General features: G+C 41.7%; 1 protein-coding gene across 1 annotated transcript in view; it reads right to left on the reverse strand.

Moving 5' to 3' along the window:
* The window catches only part of agbl4 (AGBL carboxypeptidase 4), a 769,208-nt gene that overhangs the window by 116,089 nt on the left and 634,798 nt on the right, over positions 1-18,321 (reverse strand). The window contains exon 10 of the mRNA XM_078219206.1: positions 7,569-7,680. Within this exon, the coding sequence (XP_078075332.1) occupies positions 7,569-7,680 (112 nt within the window). The remainder of the gene's footprint in view (positions 1-7,568; positions 7,681-18,321) is intronic.

Genomic DNA, 18,321 nt, shown 5'->3' on the forward strand with positions numbered 1-18,321 from the left:
TATCAGGAAGAAATCTAGTTATAGTCCAACAGGTTTATTTGGTAGCACAAGATTTCAGAGCACTGCCCCTTCATCAGGTGGTGGCATCTGTTATGGCATCAATTTCAAGTCCTCCTAAATCCTGTAACTGAGTGATATAAGAATATTTTTGACAAGGGAGAATTGCTCTTTAAATATGCAAAGGGAAAAGTATGGGAATTTGTCATTGTACAGTGAACACTGACAACAATTCAAAAGAACATGGACAGCTGGAAGCAAAAGATTACATAAAGTTAAAGGAATAAAAAGGTATGTCATGAATATCACTATAACCTAGAAGCATAGATCATGACGAAAAGTTGTAGTTGAAGGAAAAGTATTAACAAAAACATATCAGGGAAAAATAGCAAGTTTATGCAAATTAAATATATATGATGATGTTAAAGATCATGTAAAATTAAAGGAATCTATGTGTGTTAAATCTCAGTGTATCAGTGCTTAATTGTTCATAGAGATAAAACTGGCACCACGATCAGAGGGTGCAAATTCAACTTCAGGAAGTGTAGTGGAGGACATGCTCCTGTCTACATCAACGGGGACAAAGCGGAAATGGTCAAGAGCTTCAGGTTTCTAGGTGTCTAGATCACCAAAAACCTGTCCTGGTCCCTCCATGTTGATGCTATAATTAAGAAACCCACCAACGCCTCTTCTTTCTCAGGAGACTAATGAGATTTGGCATGCCTGCTATGACTCTAACCAACTTTTACAGATGCACCATAGAAAGCACTCTTTCTGGTTGTATCACAGCTTGGTATGGCTCCTGCTCTGTCCAAGACTGCAAGAAACTACAAAGGATCGTGAACAAAGCTTAATCCATCACACAAACCAGCCTCCCATCCATTGACTCTGTCTACACTTCCCGGTGCCTCAGAAAAGCAGCCAGCATAATCAAGGACCCCGGACATACTCTCTTCCACCTTCTTCCATCGGGAAAAAGATACAAAAGTCTGAGGTCACATACCAACTGACTCAAGAACAGTTTCTTCCCTACTGCCATTAAACTTTTGAATGGACCTACCTCATATTGAGTTGATCATTCTCTACACCGTGACTATGACTGTAAAACTACATTCTGCACTCTCCTTTCCTTCTCTATGAACATATGCTTTGTCTTTCTGGCATGCAAGAAACAATTCTTTTCACTGTATATTAATACATGTGATGATAATAAATCAAATCAAATGGAGCATGTGGTGGACCTTAATCCACATGGCTGAGATAGTTCCAACTCATTTGGGAGAAACAGCTTGAAGATTGTTGGAACTGTGGAGCTCAGAAGACAACAGAGAACTTACCATATATGTCAACCTTGGATGCCTCCAAATACTCTTTCAAAAACAGGGGTCGAGTTATACGTTGAGTGAAAATGTGAACCACTGGCGCAAGTGAGGGTAGTCACCATTTTGTACACAATACTCTAGTTGCAGTAAAACAGTTGTTTTATACAGTTCTAACATTACATTGTGCTTATTCTTGGCTTTGGCCGATAAAGGTCAGTATCCCATATGCCTTCTTGACCAATTTATCCACCTGTCCTACGACCTTCAGAGTTCTGTAGATGTACACTCAAAGATCTTTCTGTTCTTCTACTCCTTTCAGAATCCTACCATTTATTGTGTATTCCTTTGTCTTGTTTGTCCTCTTCAAATGCATGACCTCACACTTTTCTGAACTGAGTTCCAATTGGCTTTTTTCTGCCCACTGACTAGTCCACTGAAATCTTCCTGCATTCTCCAGCTTTCCTCCTCACTGTCAACCACATAGCCAATTTTTGTCTTATCTGCAAACGTCTTAATCTTGCCTCTATATTTAGGTCTAAATCATTGATTATATTATGAACAAAAAGGGAACCAATTGGAACCCCCCATTGGAAATAGCCTTCAGGTCAGAAAAACAACTGTTGACCATAATCCTTTCCTTCCTGTCACTAAACCAAATTTGGATCCTACATGCAACTTTCCCTCGGTCCCACGAGGTTTCAATCTCCTAATCGGTCTGTCATGTGAGACACTGTCAAAAGCACTGATAAAAATCCTTGTAGACTACATCAAAGGCCCTATCCTCCTAGTTACTTCTTCAAAAAATGAAATCAAGCTTGTCAGACACAACCTTCCTTTAACAAATCCATGATATTGCTCCTTAATTAATCTGATACTGGATAAGGTTTATTTTTTTAAAAATAATTTATTTAAAGTTACCATTTTAGAACATAGAACATAGAACAGTACAGCACAGAACAGGCCCTTCGGCCCACGATGTTGTGCCGAGCTTTATCTGAAACCAAGATCAAGCTATCCCACTCCCTATCATCCTGGTGTGCTCCATGTGCCTATCCAATAACCGCTTAAATGTTTCTAAAGTGTCTGACTCCACTATCACTGCAGGCAGTCCATTCCACACCCCAACCACTCTCTGCGTAAAGAACCTACCTCTGATATCCGTCCTGTATCTCCCACCACGAACCCTATAGTTATGCCCCCTTGTAATAGCTCCATCCACCCGAGGAAATAGTCTTTGAACGTTCACTCTATCTATCCCCTTCATTTTATACACCTCTATTAAGTCTCCCCTCAGCCTCCTCCGCTCCAGAGAGAACAGCCCTAGCTCCCTCAACCTTTCCTCATATGACCTACCCTCCAAACCAGGCAGCATCCTGGTAAATCTCCTCTGCACTCTTTCCAGCGCTTCCACATCCTTCTTATAGTGAGGTGACCAGAACTGCACACAATATTCCAAATGTGGTCTCACCAAGGTCCTGTACAGTTGCAGCATAACCCCACGGCTCTTAAACTCCAACCCCCTGTTAATAAAAGCTAACACACTATAGGCCTTCTTCACAGCTCTATCCACTTGACTGGCAACCTTTAGAGATCTGTGGATATGGACCCCAAGATCTCTCTGTTCCTCCACAGTCTTCAGAACCCTACCTTTGACCCTGTAATCCACATTTAAATTTGTCCTACCAAAATGAATCACCTCACATTTATCAGGGTTAAACTCCATTTGCCATTTTTCAGCCCAGCTTTGCATCCTATCTATGTCTCTTTGCAGCCTACAACAGCCCTCCACCTCATCCACTACTCCACCAATCTTGGTGTCATCAGCAAATTTACTGATCCACCCTTCAGCCCCCTCCTCTAAGTTCATTAATAAAAATCACAAAGAGCAGAGGACCAAGCACTGATCCCTGCGGCACACCGCTAGCAACCTGCCTCCAATCCGAAAATTTTCCATCGACCACCACCCTCTGTCTTCGATCAGATAGCCAGTTACCTATCCAATCGGCCAACTTTCCCTCTATCCCACACCTCCTCACTTTCATCATAAGCCGACCATGGGGGACCTTATCAAACGCCTTACTAAAATCCATGTATATGACATCAACTGCCCTACCTTCATCAACACACTTAGTTACCTCCTCAAAAAATTCTATCAAATTTGTGAGGCACGACTTGCCCTTCACGAATCCGTGCTGACTATCTCGGATTAATCCGCATCTTTCTAAATGGTCGTAAATCCCATCCCTAAGGACCCTTTCCATCAATTTACCAACCACCGAAGTAAGATTAACCGGTCTATAATTACCAGGGTCATTTCTATTCCCTTTCTTAAACAGAGGAACAACATTCGCCATTCTCCAGTCCTCTGGCACCATCCCCGTGGACAGCGAGGACCCAAAGATCAACGCCAAAGGCTCTGCAATCTCATCCCTTGCCTCCCACAGAATCCTAGGATACATTTCATCAGGCCCAGGGGACTTATCGACCTTCAGTTTATTCAAAACTGCCAAGACATCCTCCCTCCGAACATCTATTTCCTCCAGCCTATTAGCCTGTAACACCTTCTCTTCCTCAAAAACATGGCCCCTCTCCTTGGTGAACACTGAAGAAAAGTATTCATTCATCACCTCGCCTATCTCTACTGACTCCATACACAAGTTCCCACTACTGTCCTTGACCGGCCCTAACCTCACCCTGGTCATTCTTTTATTCCTCACATAAGAGTAAAAAGCCTTGGGGTTTTCCTTGATCCGACCCGCCAAGGACTTCTCATGTCCCCTCCTAGCTCTCCTAAGCCCCTTTTTCAGCTCATTCCTTGCTAACTTGTAACCCTCAATCGAGCCATCTGAACCTTGTTTCCTCATCCCTACATAAGCTTCCCTCTTCCTTTTCACAAGACATTCCACCTCTTTTGTGAACCATGGTTCCCTCACTCGGCCATTTCCTCCCTGCCTGACAGGAACATACCTATCAAGGGGCGGCACGGTAGCACAGTGGTTAGCACTGCTGCTTCACAGCTCCAGGGTCCTGGGTTCGATTCCCGGCTTGGGTCACTGTCTGTGTGGAGTTTGCACATTCTCCTCGTGTCTGCGTGGGTTTCCTCCGGGTGCTCCGGTTTCCTCCCACAGTCCAAAGATGTGCGGCTTAGGTTGATTGGCCAGGTTAAAAATTGTCCCTTAGAGTCCTGGGATGTGTAGGTTAGAGGGATTAGCGGGTAAAATGTGTGGGGGTAGGGCCTGGGTGGGATTGTGGTCGGTGCAGACTCGATGGGCCGAATGGCCTCCTTCTGCACTGTAGGGTTTCTATGTTTCTATGTTTCTAAGGACATCCAGTATTTGTTCCTTGAAAAAGTTCCACTTTTCATTAGTTCCTTTCTCTGACAGTTTCTGTTCCCAACTTATGCCCCCTAATTCTTGCCTAATCGCATCATAATTACCCCTCCCCCAATTGTAAACCTTGCCCTGCCGTACGGCCCTATCCCTCTCCATTGCAATAACAAAAGACACCGAATTGTGGTCACTATCTCCAAATTGCTCTCCCACAACCAAATCTAACACTTGGCCCGGTTCATTTCCCAGTACCAAATCCAATGTGGCCTTACCTCTAGTCGGCCCATCCACATATTGTGTCAGGAAACCCTCCCGCACACACTGCACAAAAACTGCCCCATCCAAACTATTTGACCTACAAAGGTTCCAATCAATATTTGGAAAGTTAAAGTCCCCCATGACAACTACCCTGTGACCCCCACACATATCCATAATCTGCTTAGCAATTTCTTCCTCCACATCTCTATTACTATTTGGGGGCCTATAGTAAACTCCTAGCAACGTGACCGCTCCTTTCCTATTTCTAACTTCAGCCCATATTACCTCAGTGTGCAGATCCCCCACGAAGTGCCTTTCCGCAGCCGTTAAACTATCCTTGATTAACAATGCCACTCCTCCACCTCTTTTACCAGCTTCCCTACACTTAGTGAAACATCTATACCCCGGAACGTCCAACAACCATTCCTGTCCTTGTTCTACCCACGTCTCCGTAATGGCCACAACATCGTGGTGTTTCTCAATAATTTTCTCAATAATAATCAATCATTTGAGATATTGATTATTGGTAGGGATCTGCTGTTTGCAATTATGTCCACTTTGGGTAGAATCTGGTCCGGACACACAAATATGTTTGGATCATGGAGCCCCACTTGGCACTAAAGACATAATTGGCGAAATCCCTGAAAACTGACATCATAATGCCAGTTCTGTCCTTGTCGGATGATATCTGTACTCAGAGAAGGCACAAAATGTGCCTACCATCATTTCCAGTGAAATTCATTGATTTGAACAAAAGTGGCGAAGACTTAACAGATCAAAGTCCTGTCCCAAATTCTGGCTTGCCAGAATTGTAAATTGCTACATGCCTCCATTGCCCCATGCATCCAAGGATTTCCCTCCATCATAAGGTCAGAATATGATGATTGCTGAATATGGTAGTGTGTTCAGTTCCATTTGCCATTCCAAGCCTGAATTTAGCAAGACCTGCACAATATTCAAGTTTGAGATGGTAAGTGGCAAGTACCATGCACGCCAGATACCAAGCAATGATGATCTTCAACAAGAGGGAGTCTAACCACTTCCCCTTGTAATTCAGTGATATAATCATTGTTGAATCCCACACCATCAACTGGAAACTTTACTGGACAAGCCACATAAATGGTATGGCTACAACAGCAGGTCAAAGACTGTGCATTATGTGAAGAGTGACTCAGCTCCTAACCCCTGAAACCTTTTAACCCCTTACGAGTAAGTCACGAGTACAGTGCCTGAATGGGTGTTGCTCCAATAGCGCTCAAGAAGTTCGACACCATCCAGGATTAAAGCATCCGCTTGAAAGGCGTCACATCCACATTATTAGCACAGTATTGTTGCAGTGTCTACCATTTACAAAATGCACTGCAGAAACTAGTGTAAATTTATTCGAAAGCACCTCCCAAATTTGTGATGTCTATCTTCTATGATAAGGGCAACCGATGCATGGGATCACCACCATCGGTACGTTCCCCTCCAAGTCAGCTACGACTTGAAATGCATTGTCATTCCTTAATCGTCGCAGAGTCAAAATTCTGGAACTCCCTGAATATAGCACGGTGAAAATATCTTCTCTACACAGACTGCAGCAGTTCAAGAAGGCAGCTGATCACCACCTTCTGAAGGGCATTTAGGGATGGGAAATTAGGGATGGGCAATTAATGGTGGCTTTGCCAATGATGCCCACGTCCTATGAATGATAACAAAATAAACATTGATAATGTGAAAATATCTAGTTCTTGAGCTCTAACAATGGATGTGCAGGACTTGTGCAATTGGAGTGTGAAACCTAGTTCTAGCTGTTAAAAATCAGAGGTCAACTGTTTCAGTTCCCTTTGCTGATAGTTACATGACAATGTAAAATTCAATACAAGACGTTTTATGAAAATAATTATATTAAATACGTTACATTGAAAGTAATTATTGCATACATTTTCATGAATAAAATTTGAATTTAAAATCATAAATTACTGTTGCAGCTTTATTCCTGTGTGCAGCACTCTATCACAAACTAGAAAATTAAAATATCACCAGTGTCAATAATTATGAGAAACTTTAGATCTCATACAATATTGACCAGATTTTATCGGTGTTACCCTTTCCACATACCTATAGCTGCAAATTACAGCTTAAAATATTCAATGCTGTCAAAAGACTAATCCCTAGTGCTTTAATTGATCAGGAGGCTGAACTAGAGGAAGTGGAAGAGTGAGGGTTGAAATAAAATCTGAAATAAGAATACAATATCAGGTTAAGAGGAAGTTCAAAAGAACAGAAAGGCCTTTGAAAAATGCAGCTGTCTCCAGTAAATTGCAGGAAATGGGAGAGCAATTATGCTGTTGCCAAAATTTCACTTAGCTACAGGATTTATCAATTATTCAGATAGTCAATATATGCCCAATATAAACTCTCTCCAGAGCCTTAACATTGAAAAGGAAGTTGAACATTACACAGTAAGTTAAACCTACCTTCACAGAAAAAAAAATCAAAATTGTTTTTCAAAGAATACCAGTGTGGCTTTTAAGCAAACCTTCCTGAACAGGATTGGTTACATTTTTGGCAGGAGTTCTCAGAAAACCATTTACAGATTGTTATATTCAAACTACAAATGACATTTCCTGTTCTGTTCAGATGACATCGTCTCAACCTTTTCATCATTATTACTCACCGGATTATCATACATTTGCACAATTAGCTGCTTTACGCCATAAAGTGTAGGATGCGCCCAAGCAGAGGGATCCTGCCAGTGTCGATTTAGATCAAACCCCATTAAAGAGCACCTAAAGAAACAGTAAGTCACAATTTATCAAAAGAAAACTTGTACATTTATTGTACTCTCATTTGAGGCAGTTGAACAATATGATAAGACTAATTATCTGGTAAACATGAGAAATATCAACATAATTTATACAACATTTTCAATATATTAGCTGTTTAAATTCAGATCTTAAAAAAATAGCATTAATTTGATGAGATTTTCTTAATTACGTTGATTTATAAATTCATGTACCCCTGTTTTCTGGGTGCAGAAGTCATAATATGAAACCTGCTCTTGCCTGTTCAGATCAAGCGGGGCAGAGCGCAAACTTGGTGCAATCATCTACATGATTGAGTCTGGATACTAGAGTCCTATGTTCTTCCTTCTTTAAATGCTGGAGGCTCTCTCTGTGCCCAGCAGGGGGCAGAATAATATTGTTCAGAAACCACATGGTGCAACCAGCCTGCAATTCCTAAAACGAAGGTGCACTGAGGAATATTGACACAATTCAAGTATTGGTAAATACCAGGGCAAAGAATGATAGTGTTAGAGACGTTAGTAATGGAGGTGGGCAGAAGAATAGATGCCTTGGTTCCATCCAGGTTCCAGGAGGCCATCAATGACCTCCCTCAGAGGAAGAGAGAGCAGATAGTCAGGAAGGCCAAATGTTGAAGTCCCCACCCAAGGACATGGCAGCGATGTCACAAGAAGTCTAATAACCTCCTGGGTGGTCATTGTCAGTGAATGCATATTTACGTGAGCACATTGTTCACCTAGTACCAGTCCTGACATGCAGGACTCTCACCTAATATCCAGTTACTCTACCTCAACTTACCAATGCTGCCTCACACCCACTTCTCACTGCCTCCAACTCTTGAGCTATTCAGCAGTGATACGAACATCATTCAAACACATTGCAAAGCAATAACTGACATTCGTCCCTCTCTACATGCCACCATCCTTCTCTCACCTCAACCTTCCCCTTCTTGTCCTGTTTTTAAGCACCCAAGAACGGCAACCTTCCCAGCCACAGAAGACCAAGAAGGAAGAGAGACCAACAGCATAGTATTTACTGACCCCAGCAAGCCCAAAACACTTAACTCCATTCCAGGTCCTCATCTATTGTTGTGGTGGTCAGCTGTAATACCAGCAGCAGCCACCACTCCTTGTGGTTCTGCTAGGACAGAAGAGCTGTCAGTCCTCCAAATGGCTGGCAGCCCTTGGAGGCAGGATCTTTGGCCTTAAAGTGGCAAAAACCCTGATGTCATGCAGTTGACTGCCTGGTGTATAGAATTATGCGTGGTTTCTGGAAATGGTTGCAGTTGTTGGGCCAGGTTTTCCGGCCTACTGTTATGGCTGACTCTGTGATAGCACTTGAGAATACAACCATAATGCAGTGTCCAATGGTCAATGTTTCAATATCCACTGCATCACAAATAGAAGCCACCCAAGGTCTGAGTGCTGCACTGGAAGCTGAGACTGATGTCATGAACAGTTTGTTGCTATGCAAGCACAGCTTTTGTTATGCAAGCTCATCATCATGTCGGTGGGTATCAATGCTTAAATGAGCCTGCATTCTCACATATGTCCCACAATCTGCCTTCCAGCACATTGCTAGGATTTCTGACATACTGCCCTGGGGATTGGCTGTAGCTCTGCAGAACACAAACCTCGCAGATGATACTTCACACTCCCTCCCTTGCCACTCTGCCAGTTTCCTTGCAGTTGCCCATCAGCTAGTCAGCCAAGGCTGCTGTCACCCAAACTGGCGTGGTGCTGTCCAAAGCCTGGCACTCTAGGCCTAGAGATATTCCTGCAGTGTATGCCCGGCAATTCAACGGCAGTCCCCAATTGGAAGCATCCCAATGCAAAGAAATTCAGGAACACAATCATCCTTACAACCACTAGCAGCATTCTTTTTCCCTACGCTGAGTTTGTAGATCTGCTTGCAAGAGGTGGTTGATTTTCATCAGCAACTCCTTCAGAAAATGGAGTGGAAGCACACACTTCAACTGGCTTAGGTTGCAATAAGAGAAATATTCCCCAAAGACCTTGGAGGGATAAAGCCTCCTGCTCAAGAGCCCTTCTCCTCTCCTTCTTTAAGTGAGGACATTAACCGCAGCAGCGAGGTCAAAATGGCAGTGCTGGATTCAATAAGTATTACACGGTCTGCCTACTCTGCATATTTCTGCCGGATGCTTCTAAAGTCAATGCTACTGACCTTCTCAAAATGGCATTGAGGGCCAAATCAGGAGTGCATCCACACATAGTCTCAATGCCATTTTGAAGTCAAAGTGGTGCCAGTAATGCTGAAACTACAAAACCTCTATACAATATATAAAATAATTATGCAGAATCTAAAAGTAGCAGCAGGAATGTCAGGCAGATATATAGCCCATTCCTATTGCCAGAGTACCAAACACAGAAATGCTGCTCTACAAAATCGTGCACACATTGTTATCTTTGGTCTTAGTCTTTATTACAATATCAAATCTAATTATGCAATAATCACTACAGCACAAGAGTTCATCTATTTCTAGCTTTTTAATCATTTTGTTTGACTGCTAAATGTGTCTCCATAAAATTGTAATATTTTTGATCTTCCCTTTCCCTGGTCCATCTACTTAAATAAGATATTTAAATCCTTCATGATTATCCCATTGTAATTCCCTGCAGTCTCTCCTGCTTGTCTGGACAGCTTGCTATCTACCTGTTCACCTTGAGCTGTTAATCGATAGCTGCTGCCAGCAATTATTTTGTTGCTCTTATCTTTACTAATGTCTACCAAATTACTTCTGCTATCTTACTTTTTTTAACATTCATGTGATAGGTGTAATGTTGTGCCTTACCAATCATGCTACCACCACACCTAGTTTAATAGACTGATCTGAGCAAGCATTTGGAACCCTTCCAGTCCTATCTCTTGTCCATCTTTGCTTATTGCCATGTTATTTTGATGAAATTATTGTCTATACCATCTCTCTCTATATATATTTCTAATTCTAATATTAATACATCTTGCATCAATATAAACGCAATAAAGCCGTATTTCAACATTTGCTTATTTTCCATTTTCACCATATTTTGTATTTTTTATGTTATGCTAAATAAAAATTATCTTGCAGTTACATCACAAAATATTCATGTTTCAAATAAATAGTTAAAACCACCACTAAAATGAAGGGGGAGGAATTTCAGACCAGCACTTTAATTGTTCGTATCTTATTATCTCAAATGTGGTTTCAAGACCAAACTCCCGACCCCTTGGTCAGCACAAAACATTTGCTTATCCATATTTATCAGATGTGGTGCCCCTGCTAAAAATCTAGTTTAAATAAATCCAATTTCTCTACCCTTTATGTAATTTTTCCACCTATTATGGCAGCTGAATGTGTGAAATTCTGTGAAAATTTAACACTCATGTACTTATGCTGTGTGTCACAATAACTTTCTATCTGGTTATATGTGCCATGCTTTTATTTTAACTTAACCTCCCATACTCAGTTCCTTGAACTGTCATTAGGATATTTGGCAGCCTGCAGAGATTGCTTCATGACATTAAAGATATTATATGCTTTATTTTCTTACAAGTTCTTTTTCTGTTGTTCTCACAGAGTGTTCAATCTCAGTTATTATATCTTGTGTCTTGTTTCTCACCAACCTTGGAATATGAACCTTTCATCTGAAACATTAAAACTAAATAATCGGAAGCAACTTATTAGTTTTATGTGTTGGGCTCTCTCAAAGCCTTTGTACATTGCCCTGGCTAGATTTATTAGTCCCTGGAGTTTGTGTAATGCTTTCCAATGTAGAGTTTACTCTTTTTAGTTCAACTACTGGTGAACAAGATGTGACAAACTCCAATTTGAGTTCCTTCTCTCCTGAAGGCTCTCCTTCATCCCCTTCACTCTTTTAAATGTTTTTGGTACTGTTGTCCATGTTAACCTCTTCCAATGCCTTACTACAGGAGCACTGCTTTCATGGTACTACTCTCTCAATGATTCCAGTCCCATGTTGCTAATGCTTTTGTTGCACAACCCAGAAATACCATTACTCCTCATGCAGATCTCTCAAAATAGCAATCATCATGTTTCCTTCCCCAAGTTCCAGTTCATGCACATTCCAAGGAGTGATTCTGTGCCAGAGAATATCCATTGCATGGTCATGCTGAGTAAGGAACACAGAGGGGGGCATTCAATGGCCCCATTTGCTGCTAGTGGGAATCCTGATGGCCCACTGAATAGGGCATCAGGGCTCAAACAGAATTGCTGCTGGGCATCAAAAATTTCTGATTCACCCGGCCTGCCCCGATCAGGTTATTAAATAGTGTAAGTCAGCAGATAATGTAAATGCAGACATTCATTCAAGATTTCCCATGAAGAATGATTCATTTTTAGTCACTGATTTCCTGTGCACTAGTTTACAGACAAAGATTACATGCCAGTGACTGCAAGAGAAATTTACAAGGACTGGTGCTCAGTAAAGTGTTAAATTATATCATGAATGGCTGGCCTAAAGAATGTAATGATGAGAAATTGCAGGAGTAGAAATGAACTGAGTGTAGATCAAGGCGTTCTCCTTTGGGGCTAAAGAGTTATTATTCTGCCAACATTTAGAGAGAGATTGTTAGAGGAACTTCATCAAGAGCACATGAAGATGATCGGTATGAAAGCTAGAGCAAGAAGCTATTTTTGGTATCCAAGGGTAGACAGAGATATTGAAAAGTAGTGAAGTCTGTCTCGGATTGAATAGAAATGATTCAACCAAGATTCCTATCATTCCATTGCCAAACACAAGAAAACTTTGGGAACACGTCTACATTGATTTCTTTGGAGCATTTTGTTTTGGTTGATAGTTTTAGCAAATGGATTAATGTTAAGTTTATATCCAATAACACAAATGTCAAAACTATTGAGGCTTTGAAAGTCACTTTGCAAATTATGGGTTGGCAGAGGTGTTGGTGTTAGATGATGGTCCATTGTTTATTATCAGGAAAATAGTGGTGACATTAAAATATCAGGGCAATTCAAGAAATTGGAATGTTTCAGTTGGCCATAGGAGACAGAGGGTAGTGGTCGAAGGGTCTTTTTCCGGCTGGAGGTCTGTGACCAGTGGTGTTCATGATGTGGAGATGCCGGCGTTGGACTGGGGTAAACACAGTAAGAAGTTTAACAACACCAGGTTAAAGTCCAACAGGTTTATTTGGTAGCAAAAGCCACACTTTTGCTACCAAATAAACCTGTTGGACTTTAACCTGGTGTTGTTAAACTTCTTACCAGTGGTGTTCCGCAGGGCTCTGTACTGGGACCTCTGCTATTTGTGACATATATAAATGATTTGGAAGAAGGTGTAACTGGTGTAATCAGCAAGTTTGCGGATGACACGAAGATGGCTGGACTTGCGGATAGCGAAGAGCATTGTCGGGCAATACAGCAGGATATAGATAGGCTGGAAAATTGGGCGGAGAGGTGGCAGATGGAGTTTAATCCGGATAAATGCGAAGTGATGCATTTTGGAAGAAATAATGTAGGGAGGAGTTATACAATAAATGGCAGAGTCATCAGGAGTATAGAAACACAGAGGGACCTAGGTGTGCAAGTCCACAAATCCTTGAAGGTGGCAACACAGGTGGAGAAGGTGGTGAAGAAGGCATATGGTATGCTTGCCTTTATAGGACGGGGTATAGAGTATAAAAGCTGGAGTCTGATGATGCAGCTGTATAGAACGCTGGTTAGGCCACATTTGGAGTACTGCGTCCAGTTCTGGTCGCCGCACTACCAGAAGGACGTGGAGGCGTTAGAGAGAGTGCAGAGAAGGTTTACCAGGATGTTGCCTGGTATGGAGGGTCTTAGCTATGAGGAGAGATTGGGTAAACTGGGCTTGTTCTCCCTGGAAAGACGGAGAATGAGGGGAGATCTAATAGAGGTGTACAAGCTTATGAAGGGGATAGATAGGGTGTCTTAATTAAATATGCTTCTAGTTTACTTTATTGTTGTTTATTTTATTGCTTAATAAACATGTATTCTATTTAAAATAATCACAAAACATGTAGGACATCATTCTCTGCATTTCAAATCTTTCCTCACATTATACTATATATTTCGAGTTTCCCTTTTGGGATTTGGAGTGATTTGGTATTTACCACCAGCCATGTCAAAGAACAAAGAACAAAGAACAGTACAGCACAGGAAACAGGCCCTTCGGCCCTCCAAGCCTGTGCCGCTCCTTGGTCCAACTAGACCAATCGTTTGTATCCCTCCATTCCCAGGCTGCTCATGTGACTATCCAGGTAAGTCTTAAACGATGTCAGCGTGCCTGCCTCCACCACCCCACTTGGCAGCGCATTCCAGGCCCCCACCACCCTCTGTGTAAAAAACATCCCTCTGATATCTGAGTTATACTTCGCCCCTCTCACCTTGAGCCCGTGACCCCTCGTGATCGTCACCTCCGACCTGGGAAAAAGCTTCCCACTGTTCACCCTATCTATACCCTTCATAATCTTGTACACCTCTATTGTATAACTCCTCCCTACATTATTTCTTCCAAAATGCATCACTTCGCATTTATCCGGATGTCCTGAACATATGACAGAAGAGTTTGAAATATTTTTGAGGAAGAACAGATTCAAACACACTCCATTACCACCACATTACCTATCGTCCAACTGTGTTACAGAAAGAAGTGCATAGATTGTGAAGATATCTTTACAGAAGCATTTAATTGGTGACAAGTAGGTTGTAATTTCCATGTCTCTCTTCAACACAGGATAGGCTAATTTCTGTTCCTTTACAGAATAACCTCAAAGTCTAAACAGTTTGAACACCTTACAAGTTAAAGTTTAAACACACTCCTGGGACAAAGTTTAATTTGTTAAAACTTGGCATTAGTTTAAGCCTGAAGTAAGAGAAAAGTACGATAAAGTTAAGATGAGTCATGAAGGATGTACCATCTGTGCATAACTAAGAAAATTAAAGAATAATATTAAGTTGAAAGAAAAAGTGTATACTTCTTCAAAGTTGAGTGGCAGGTCAGAAGATTAGAAAGAAAATAAGGAACAGCCAAAAATGAGTAAAAACATTATAAACAGGAAGGAGAAATTAGAGTATGAGAGAAAAATGGCTCGAAATATAAAAACAGATAGTAAGAGTTTCTACAGTTATTTGTAAAGGAAAAGAGCAACCAAACTGGGTGTTGGTCCTCTAGCGAGTGAGTCTGTGAAATTAATAATGGAACATAAGGAAATGATGGATGAAATAATCACTGGAGAAGATACAAATAACATCCCAGAAATAATTGCGAATTAGGAGGTGAAAGGGAGGGAGTGAACTTAAAACTATTACAATCACCAAGGAAAGAATATTGAGAAAATTCATTCATTCATGGAACATTGCGGTCACTGGCTGGCCAGCATTTATTGCCCATCCCTAGTTGCCCTTGAGAAGGTGGTGATGAGCTGTCTTCTTGAATCGCTGCAGTCCATGTGCTATGGGTTGACCCGCAATGCCATTTGGGAGGGAATTCCAGGATTTTGACCCAGTGTCTGAGGATATATTTCCAAGATGTGGAGATGCCGGCGTTGGACTGGGGTAAGCACAGTAAGAAGTCTCACAACACCAGGTTAAAGTCCAACAGGTTTATTTGGTAGCTATTTGTTTATTTGGTGTATTTGCTACCAAATAAACCTGTTGGACTTTAACCTGGTGTTGTGAGACTTCTTACTGTGATATATTTCCAAGTCAGGATGTTGCCGGGACTTGAGAAGCTGAGTTACAGAGAGAGATTGAATAGGTTGGGACTTTATTCCCTGGAGCGTAGAAGATTGAGGGGAGATTTGATAGAGGTGTATAAGATTTTGATGGGTATAGATAGAGTGAATGCAAGCAGGCTTTTTCCGCTGAGGCTAGGGGAGAAAAAAACCAGAGGGCATGGGTTAAGGGTGAAAGGAGAAAAGTTTAAAGGAAATATTAGGGGGGGGGTTCTTCACGCAGAGAGTGGTGGGAGTGTGGAATGAGCTGCCGGATAAAGTGGTAAATGCTTTTAACATTTAAGAAAAACTTGGATGGGTTCATGGATGAGAGGGGTGTGGAGGGATATGGTCCAAGTGCAGGTCAGTGGGACTAGGCATAAAATGGTTCGGCACAGACAAGAAGGGCCAAAAGGCCTGTTGCTGAGCTGTAATTTTCTATGGTTCTATGGTGAGTGGCTTGAAGGGGAACTTGCAGGTGGTGGTGTTCCCAAGTATTTGCTGCCCTTGTCCTTCTAGATGGAAATGGTCGTGGGTTTGGAAGGTGCTGTCTAAGAGTCTTCAGTGAATTGCTGTAATGCATCTTGCAGAGAGTACATACTGCTGCTGCTGAGCGTCAGTGGTGGAGGAAGTGGATGTTTGTAGATGTGGTGCCAATCAAGTGGGCTGCTTTGTCCTGGATGGTGTCAAGCTTCTTGTTGGAGCTACACCCATCCAGACAAGTGGGGAGGCAAATTATTAGAACTAAAAGCTGACAAGTCCCCAGGTCTTAATGAACCTCATCCTAGGGTTTTAAAAGAAATGTCAGCTGGGATAGTAATTTGAATTTAACTTTTGTTTCAGTTTTAACTTTCCAAAGTTCCCTAAATTCTGAAAAGGTCCCATTACAATTGGAAAATAGTTAATGTACTCTTCTATTCAAGAAAGGAAAGAGACAGAAAGCAGGAAACTACAGGCCTGTTTGCTAAAAAGCTGCTTTTTAATATTTATTTATTAGTGTCACAGGTAGGCTTAGATTAACATTGCAATGAAGTTACTGTGAAAATCCCGAGTTGCCACACTCCGGCACTAGTTCAGGTACACTGAGGGAGAATGTAGCATGGCCAATGCACCTAACCAGCATGTCTTTTAGACCTCTTTTGGTTATAGGGAACATTTTTCAATCTATTATTCAGGAGGTCATAGCAGTGTACTTAGAAAACCATATGCAATGCAACCAGACAGAGCCAACACAGATTTTTGAAAGGGAATCATGTTTGACTAATTTATTGGAAAGCCTTGAGCAAGTAACAAACAACATGGATATGTACTGTACTTAGATTTTCAGAAGGCATTTGACAAGGTGTTACATCAAAGATTATTATGCAAAATAAGAGGTCATGGTGTAGGGGGTAACATACTAACATAGATAGAGGATTGGTCAGCTAATTGGAAACAAAGGCTAGGCATAAATGGGTAATTTTCTAGTTGGCAAGATGTGATGAATGGGAGGCACTCCTTGAATAGAGAAAGCGATAAGGGTGTGAGCTCAGGAGAGATTGTCAATGATGTTATGGACACAAAATAAAGGGAGTGTTATTGGTATTGTTAAACTCTAACAGCGCTGTCAATCAGGTTTCCCGTTCTATGTATCCCCCATTGCTGGGAAACACGCAGCAGTGGTTCACCTTCAGCTAGACCGGAAGATCCTGCCAATGTGAATGGTCAGAAAATTCCAGCTAACGTTAAACCTGAATACTATCCCACCGATTCCCTTCAGTGCCTTTCCCAAGTTGATTGTATTGCTCTCTGTCTGTCACGCTGGCCAAAGATTTTATAGAATCATAAAATGATTCAACACAACAGGAGGCCAGTCAACCTACTATTCCTATGTCGGTCCTTTGGTAGCTTACTTCATTAATCCCTCTAAACCTGCTCCTTCTTTCCCTATAGCCCTGTATTTTTTGCCTTTCAAGGATTTATCCAATTCTCTTTCATATGTTATTGTTGAGTCCACTTTCACCATTCTTTCAGGCAGTGGCCAGGACTTTGGGACCTGTCATGGGTGGGACAGAAAATCTGGCATCCTAGCAAAACGTCCATTGATTTTGGCAGGAATTTTGGTTGGACCGGAGAATCCGGTTTTGATGAAAGTCATTGACCTGAAAAACAACCCTGTTTCTCTGTCCACAGATGCTGCCTAATGCTGGATATTACCAGCATTTTTTGCTTTATTTTATGTTGTATTAGAGGAGATAACTGATTGGTTCTGAGGCCACAGCTATTACATGTATGCATGTAATGGCGGTGGCCTCAGAGAAGAAAAACAACTCTCACCTCTCCACATAACTGAAGTCTCTCATCATTTGCACCATTCTAATCTCCTCGACCCAATCCCAACCAGTGTATTTCCGATTACAACTGTTTCCTTATATCATCTCTGATTCTTTTGCCAATGACCTTAAACCTATGGTTACTGATCCTTTCATCACAGGAATCAGTTTCCCTTTATGTACCACATTCATTACACATCTATTAAATTTCCTCTCAACTTTCTTCACTCAAAGGAGAACAACTCTAGCCTCTCCACATAACTTTGCACCATTCTAATCTCCTCAGCCTTTGTACCATTCTAATCTCCTCTACCCAATCCTAGCCTTGACCTTCTTCTTTCTTTTGACATCTCTAGAACAAAGAACAAAGAACTGTACAGCACAGGAAACAGGCCCTTCGGCCCTCCAAGCCTGTGCCGCTCCTTGGTCCAACTAGACCAATCGTTTGTATCCCTCCATTCCCAGGCTGCTCATGTGACTATCCAGGTAAGTCTTAAACGATGTCAGCGTGCCTGCCTCCACCACCCTACTTGGCAGCGCATTTCAGGCCCCCACCACCCTCTGTGTAAAAAACATCCCTCTGATATCTGAGTTATACTTCGCCCCT

Source organism: Mustelus asterias, chromosome 8, assembly GCF_964213995.1.
Source record: "Mustelus asterias chromosome 8, sMusAst1.hap1.1, whole genome shotgun sequence".
NCBI classification, from domain to species: Eukaryota; Metazoa; Chordata; class Chondrichthyes; order Carcharhiniformes; family Triakidae; genus Mustelus; species Mustelus asterias.